The sequence below is a fragment of the Typha latifolia genome, chromosome 8 (genome assembly GCF_019914945.1).
Source record: "Typha latifolia isolate L0001 chromosome 8, TyphaL0001v2, whole genome shotgun sequence".
NCBI lineage: Eukaryota > Viridiplantae > Streptophyta > Magnoliopsida > Poales > Typhaceae > Typha > Typha latifolia.
The window spans coordinates 9,753,384-9,761,519 of record NC_133093.1 but is presented as its reverse complement, the minus strand read 5'-3'; the positions used below and the strand labels follow the sequence as shown (position 1 = coordinate 9,761,519).

Here is an 8,136-nt window from a genome sequence, read left to right as displayed (position 1 = left end):
AAAAGTCCATGGTCCATGTGATCACTTAAAAAGAGCTATAGATTTTTTACTATTTTGCTGCTACCTCTGGTTGAAAGGGAGTAAAACGGGAAGAGGAGAATCAAAACAATCCCTCCCAAGTCCCAATATAGCCGTTATAAAAGATTCGATCGCCCAAGTTTTAAATACAAGGACATAATAATGGCACACAAATTGGCCAATTCCGACCACAAGAACAAGTTAAAAATTTGTTTTCTGAGCACTGGATATCAAGTCTTTTAACTGACACCTCCAACGGCTATCTATTTCTGAGCACTGGCACTCACATGTACGTCACCAAATTTGAAATCCCAACTCCTCCTTCTGCATGACTGCATCCATTGGCCAAAGAACACCACCTCTATATCTCCTCGGTTCTCGCGCCAGTACAACTATAATATAAATCTAAGATACGAGAAAATCCCAGTCCTTTTGGGTTCCAATCTCTCTCTTTCTCTCGCTTCTCTGTTGATTTGAGCAAATGGGTCTTTGTCTCAGCAAGAAGAAGACTAAAGATGCCAACTCTCCTCCTCCTCCTCTTCCTCCTCCGGTTTCAAATGAGGAGAAGGTGGAGAAGAAGAAGGCAATAAAGACGGTGGTAGCATCCAAACTAACCGCGGGAGTAGCAGTTACATCATCCAAGAAGAAGCCAGTGTTCGCCATTGCCCAGACCACCAAAACGGCAGTGCTTGCCCCTGAGGAGAAGGAGAAGAAGAAAGCAGAGACTCCGACAAATGGTAATGATGGTGGAGTGGCCATGGTGGAGGAGATGTTGCATGCTCCATTCAGGGCATCAAGCTGCACCAAGGAGGAGGTGGACGCAATACTAATCCAATGCGGCCGCCTCAGCCACAGCTCCTCTGGGCGAGAAGGCGGCGGCGGGCATAGGAGGCGTTCGAGCTCGAAGCGGAGCTTCGACTTCGACAACGAGAAGAAAGGCGAGGAAGAAGACGGAGAGAAACCACTGTCGAGGCCGTCTCCTCACCGGAGAACACCCAGTAGGGAGAGGGTTATGGAAAGGGAGCATAATAAGCATTCAAGGAGTAGGGAAAGGGGAAGTGGCGGGGGGAGGAGGACAAGCCGGTCTCCCGCGAGGAGGCCAGACGGTCAGGTTCTGAGCGAGAGGCCGAAGCAGCCGGTGAAGATGGTGTCGGTGCCGGCAAGGGAGAAAGGGAGTTGTTCCAGGAGGGCTTCCCCTCGGTCACAGTCACCGTCCAACACGTGTAGGATTCTCGATGAGAATTCTCTGCATTGCCCGCGGCAATTGCTGGGCCAGAGCTCGCCGAGGAAGGCGGCGAGGTCGCCCTACCGGAGGAATCCGATGGCCGAGATCGACGAGAACATTCTCAGAGGAAATCAAATTGGTAGAGGAAGCAACAACTACAAGGTGCAGAAGGCTAAAGATGCAAAGCTCAATCAATCACAAGCTCAGGTGAAGTAACATACATAACATGTAGCTCTAAACTTGCCGTTCTTTTCCTCCTCCTCTCTCTTTTATCTTCTTTTGATGGCATAATTGAATTTCTTACTTGGAATGTTGCAGAAAGAGAGGCAAAATATTGTAGACATTGAGCAACAGGTGAACTGTAAAGCTAAGAAGGAAGAAAAGGAGTGTGAAATAGTAGAGGATGCTAAGGGAAGTCTCAATCCTAGCACTGTAACAAGAACTAGATCATTGAGGAGATCTTCTAGAGATTTTGATCAAAATCTTGGCCTGAACCAAGATGCCACTCTTGGTAAAAATTCGTTCACGTCCTTGATGCTTGAAGAGATCCAGAACTACCAAAAGGACGACAAACCGGTGGCCTTCACTCTCCCAGCTTGTTTGTCCAAGGCATGCTCCATCCTGGAAGCCGTGGCAGATCTCAATTCTTCTTCTTCTGACAAGAAGAGCTTTGAATTTAACCCCAAGAATGTCACAGTGGGAGATAAAGGAGGCGAGACGGCAGAGTCCCAAGAATCTTGGGGGAGTAATGGCTACTTAGGCCAGGAGTGGTCTTCTTCCTGGGAGCCAAGCTCCATCGAATCCGTCGATCACCGTCAAACTTCGCGCTCTAACAACAACGGGAAGGAAGGGGAAGGCAAGAAGAGAGGTTTTGATCATCAATGCCAGCTTCACGTCGGCAACGGCGGCGGCGGCGGCGGCAGCGGCAGCGGCGGTATTGGAAGTGGAAATTCCGGTGGTAGAGCTCTTTCACTACCAGTTCTTGCTGCTGCTGGTGGTGGTGCACTAGTATGATTTTGTTGGTGTCATAGCAAGAGATTTTGCTATTGGCAGATGTAACTTTTCTCTTCACAATTGTTTAGATGTCTCCTTTAATGTTCTTCCACTTGTAAAGCAGAAGTCATTTTGCCTAACAATGGATTTGTGAAAGCCAACAACTTATGTCTGACACTCATAAGTCTCATAAAGCCAATGGATTTTACTCTCACAAGTCTCATATGTCATTTCTTCAGCATTTCCCGTCCGTTACTGAAATATAATTGACATGGATGTAATTTTCTGGCTTAGAAAGTCATCAATGATGGAAGTACAGAAAAAGGAAAAGAGATGGTAAGCCAGATCAGCCCATAAGCCTGTTTGGGTTCATATATTCTTAGATGTTGCAAATATAGAGCTCTACATGAGATATCAACATGAGCAAAAATCTTATATTTGAGTGAATGTCAAAATCCTGCACATGGACCTAACTTGGCACTTTAAAAGACTATATTATGACATCAATAAAATATAATATTTTCATACATTAAACCAAACTCTTCTCAAAAGCCCCCTAAATAACAATGCAAATTCAACTAATATGACAAGTAAATAGAAAACCAAACTTTTAAACCAATAAAAAAGAACCAACAATTAACATTGCGCAAAAATATTATCAGTAAGAGCCTTCTTAAAAATATTTGTTGCCAAGTACTGATATAGTTAACCTCCCACTACATAATTTTAGTCAAGTACAGTTCAAGAAACTTAAAAAAATTATATCCTCAAAGGGTTTTGAAAAAAAAAAAATACTAGGGTATCTAATTCTCAGATCATGTACAGCTGCAAAACTTAGCAGTTCATATGGTCAGTGAAGAAATCAGAATATGACCACCTCTCCTCATCTATTATTCTACGCATGATAGCTCCTACAATATTTTCTGTTAGTTAGAGCCTCATCTAAATCGGGTAATGACAACTCAGATCAAAAAAGGCTGTCGAATATGGCCACACAATACTACTGATGTGAAAAGGATGATCCCTTAGCTCCAAGCAGAAGGCTGATACAGGCGAGGTGCTTCAGACCGTTGCATGTTCTGCATGCTTGAAGCAATAAAGGCCTGAAGAAGGCTCTCTGCTGCTTTCGTTTGGTCGGGAGTACCGTGGATCTCAACAATACATTCCGAAGCACTAGTAAGAGGATCACGTAACTTGATCCTTGCACCAGAGATCTAGAATGAACAAAAAAAAGTCCAAAGAAAACTTTCAGAATAATGGATATGCTCTATCAAGGAGATAAATATAACAGTTAACATTTGTAGAGGCACTAAGAGCTTCTGTATTTAGTTGATGAATTTTATCTGATTGCTACACAATGCATCTGAAAGAACTCTGGTAGAACCCACAACTAGTAAGGACAAACTTTCCTCATCAAGATGAATAATTTTAATACCATTATACAAGATTAGTTTGACCATCCTAAAGTGCTGCTATTACTAAAAGAATATTGAAACACATGCAACTGAAATTACCTGACGGATATCAGATAGAGTGCTCCCACCTGCTCCAATAACAGATGCCACTGCACTATTAGGAATCCTAATCTCCACAGAGCTGTTTATGTTTGGATAGCTGTTAAAATTATAAAAACATCAATTAATGGCATTCTTGAAACCAGACGTCGATTAAATAAGTGCTTATCATGAAGTGAAAGACACTATACCCGGTAGCAGTTGGTGGTCCTGGATAGCGCTGAGCTTCATACATTTGACCTGCACCCTGAAAAGAAAGTGGAAAATGAAATGCCTACAAAAGGGAAAAAAAAATCGGCATCCACAAGTAATGAGGCACTCAGCCAAATTTTTTATAAAAAAAAAAGTACCTTCAGATGATCATAACCACTAGAATTCCCAGCTCTACTCATGCCTGACGAAGGCAATCCTCTATTCGAGAAGCTCTCTGGAGGAGCATACTCACGAAAAGAGCCCATAGGTGCACTGTTGATAGCAGGACTTACAGATTGCGGTAATCCTCTGGTAGGCATACGATCTGAAGGAGGATACCCATGGAAATGAGGAGGGCTTCTAGATGGTGGTAATCCTCTGTTAGGCATGTGTTCTAGAGGAAATCCACGGAAAGATGCAGGACTTCCAGACGGCGGTAATCCTCTGTTAGGCATGTGTTCTGGAGGAAAACCATAGAAAGGATCAGGACGTGTAGGACTTACAGCAGCTGTCCCACTTCGGAAAGTCCTGGTTCTAAGCCTTGAAGTTATCTCCTTTAGTGCTTCACTCGCAACAACTGGATTTCCAGATATCTGAAAGGCTAAAAGAAATGATGAGTACACCAAAATAAACTTGCAATATTGATCGATGATGAGAAGTAGTGCAACATACTGAGAACAACTAAGCCAAGGAATAATAGCTACGTCACCTGCACAAGCTCCTCATCAGCGGATGTATATTTTGGCTTATCTTCCTTAGAGTAAACTCGAATGTCTGCCCTTGTTCTCCTCCTCATTTCCGTAATTATATTGCCACCTTGTCCAATTATGCAACCAACCTTACTTGATGGAACAAGAAGCCTAGTAGTTACGACATCATTCTCAGATGTTGCACTTGCTTTTCTTTGAAGCATAAGAAGAGCCTCAATTGTTGGAGAAATTGGATCAGAAGGAACCTAAAAGATGTAATCATATCTACCAATCAGAAGTTGAAAAAATACCATGAATGTCAATTACAATATTAGTTAAGATTATCTTCAAAGAGGAAGAGCAAGAGGCATCTATTCAGATAGATACAGATAATATTTACCTCCTTAGATGAGATAACAATGACCCGTTCTCCAGCCTCTGGAGCAGTGTCCTCAATTTGAATGCGAGCACCTGTCTGTTGCTCTAAATGTCGGACACTGACCCCACCTTTCCCAATTACCCCACCAATCTTCCCACTTGCACATAACATTCTCACAGAAAACTCTTCTGTTATTTCCCTGTTAAAGCGACCACTCTTGTAACCATCGAAAGCAAATCCAGATGGTTCTCTATGGCCATCAAACCATGGTGTTGGTGGAGGAAGACCACCATACTGGTGAGACCATATTGAATTTCCTTGAGGCAATGGAGGAGGCATGGAACCAGAAGACTCGTGTAAACCTCGAGTGCTGGCATATATAAGATCTTCTAGAGGAGGATTTTCTTTATGAGGATGCTGATGCAAACGAGTGGAAATCTCATACAGTGCCTTCGTCATGACAGATGGCATTCCTGATATCTAAAAGTGCAGAGAAAGCCAGATGTTGAAATACAAAAATGGGAAGATTAAGGGAATTGATCTGGCAAAACATGCATATGTGATAATTTCAAATGAAATTATGACAAAACTTTGAGAAGAAAATTTGAACCCTTAAACAACCTATGTTTGATGATGACGACACAACTTTGAGAAGAAAAATTGAACCCTTAAACAAATTATGTTGAAGTTAAGCAGCTTTTAGATATCAATTTTCAAAATACTAAATTCTTCAGATCAAAGCAAGCCACGGTAAATTAATCACATAACTAAAGCTAATAGAACCACAATAATTTTACAGAAAGTGATTCCTACTGAAAACAGGTAATATTTCATGGAATTACATGTAAAGTTTACTGTCTTGGAAGATTTCAACTGAAAACAGGTAATATTGGGTGAGTTGTTACAGAGTCCCTGTATAAAGAAACTAAATGCTATCCTAGTCTGATGCAAGCTAGTGAAACAATATGTATTCTCATTCACATAAGTGTTATGATATGAGATAACACTCAAGGGAATTTTAAATATGTCAACAAAATTTGGTTTAAGTAAAATATCACAAGCACTGGTAGAAAGAAATATAATCTAAACTGTAAGCATTTGGAGATGCTGAGCAATAACAAGTTAAATGGAAAAAAGGAGTGATGCTACATAGACGGGCTTTACAGATATTTAGCGAATGTTATAATGAGTTATATACTGATATGAAGTGTCTCAAAAAAAAGGAAGTAATTTGTGTTAGCGGATCTTCTTCTTCTTCTATCTATCAAAATTAAGAACTAGAAATTAGATAAGTTCGCTAATGGAATGAGATTATGAGTAGACATATGTGATCTCAATAAATCATAGTACACGATATCACATTCATCCAATATACGATCTCGTTTTCTCAAGTGTATTTTAGACGATTAAATTCTGTTAAATGAACTAAGATAACTAATTAAAAAGAATCATCTTTCATATCTTAATAAATCGAGTAATGCATTATGAGTGCATTAACTATTAGAAACAAGCCATATAAGAAAAGCAGGAAACTAAAAGGATGCTACCTGCACCAACTCATCAGAGCTCATGGCACAAGGTGGAAGGTGCTCTGAGGGCAAGATGCGGATGCTTGCACCAGTATCACTTCGTAATTTCTGTATAATGGTGCCACCTTTACCCAAAAGGCACCCAACTTGATTGTTGGGAACCAGTATGCGAGCAGTGACTTCGTCATCAGGTTCATTCTTTTCATGCATCACTCCGCCATGCAGAACCTCATCTGATGTGATCCTGTTGTTTACCTTCAACAAAGCATCCTGTGCAGGACAATGGGGTTTGATATTCTCTGGTTCATCAGCAGCAGCATTAACACTATCAGGCTCTTGATCAGAATCGGATTCTCCTGATTGTTTTGACAAGTAATTGAAAATGATTACAACTCTCTCCTCTGCCCCAGGAATAGCATCAGCAACCCTTATCTTTGCATGAGTCTCATCTCTAAGGGCATTAATAATGTCACCACCTTTTCCCAGAACACTACCAATCTTTTTAACAGGGCAAAGGATCCGATATAAAGTGTCAATTGGCTTTGAGGACATAGAACCATCATTGTGACCGGAACTTAGCCTTTTCCTTTTCTTGTCATCAAAATGAGGGCGTGAAGGCTTCCTGAAGGTACTTGATTTGCGTTTCCCATATTTCCCACCATCCATATTTTTATAAAATATAACACAGCTGCTGAAGTTCACTTTAACCTAATAATGAAGAAACAGAATGTCCAATCAATATAGACACAGGTAATATCAGAACAGAATGTAAAAGATTGACGAAAATTCATAACATGCTTCCTGTCTACGTCATATTTCAAGCTTGTTAATTTATAGACTGGACATTAGTTTTGGTAAATTTCAAGTCGATAAATTGTTCTGATGTCCTAAGACACGACAAATTCTTTATGTTACTCACACAAACGTCTGTTCTCAATCATCACTAAGTTGTCTTTGCTCTTTCTAATGTTATATAATCATTAATGTCTTCCACAAGCATAGAAAACACTACCAAATTAACAAGAATTTTAACCTATTCTCAAATAAGGCAGCAATTAATAGAATTCAACGTGCCATTCCATTTTCCCGCACCGAATCATAAATCAGCCCTTAGCCACCACAAAGACGACAGTGTTCCCCCACTTCCTTCATATATTAAACCATACAGAGACTGAGAGCACCCAAAACCGCAAAATTTGGGCAAACCTAACATTACGAGCAGATTTCGGTTCGAGTAAAGCATCTCACAAGATAATTTTGTCAGTTAACAGAAAATATGAGGAGAAAGGAAGCTAGGGTTGGGTCTTGCGAGGATGGAAAGTGACAATAACACGTACCTTCTCTTCTTCTTCTTTCACCCTTCGTGTTCCTCAAAGCCGCAGAGCGAGAGAGCGAGAGAGCGAGGGAGCGATTAGGTTTCGATCGAGAAGACGATAAAATGGGAAGGAGCGACGCACCGTCACTGGAAGAAAGAGTCGATGGAGTTGATGTTCCAACTCGACCGATCCGACCAGACCGGGACCTAACATCTAACCCAACCAGGGCGGGTAATCTCTTTTTGGGTCCTTTTTTAAGATTTATTACGAAAAACCTCCTA

At 41.0% G+C, this 8,136-nt stretch overlaps 2 protein-coding genes across 2 annotated transcripts; one reads left to right on the top strand and one right to left on the bottom strand.

Moving 5' to 3' along the window:
- Positions 1-361: 361 nt before the first annotated feature.
- Positions 362-2,453, top strand: LOC140793891 (uncharacterized protein At1g65710-like). The gene is made up of 2 exons (XM_073145656.1): positions 362-1,450; positions 1,562-2,453. The coding sequence occupies exons 1-2, from the start codon at positions 500-502 to the stop codon at positions 2,255-2,257; spliced, it is 1,647 nt and encodes a 548-aa protein (XP_073001757.1). The 5' UTR covers positions 362-499; the 3' UTR covers positions 2,258-2,453.
- A 425-nt stretch (positions 2,454-2,878) lies between these two features.
- On the bottom strand, positions 2,879-8,033 carry LOC140793890 (KH domain-containing protein At4g18375-like). The gene is made up of 8 exons (XM_073145655.1): positions 7,877-8,033; positions 6,558-7,247; positions 5,032-5,490; positions 4,652-4,897; positions 4,101-4,535; positions 3,942-3,997; positions 3,751-3,850; positions 2,879-3,450 (listed from the first exon to the last, which is right to left on the bottom strand). The coding sequence occupies exons 2-8, from the start codon at positions 7,203-7,205 to the stop codon at positions 3,262-3,264; spliced, it is 2,133 nt and encodes a 710-aa protein (XP_073001756.1). The 5' UTR covers positions 7,206-7,247; positions 7,877-8,033; the 3' UTR covers positions 2,879-3,261.
- Positions 8,034-8,136: the final 103 nt, after the last annotated feature.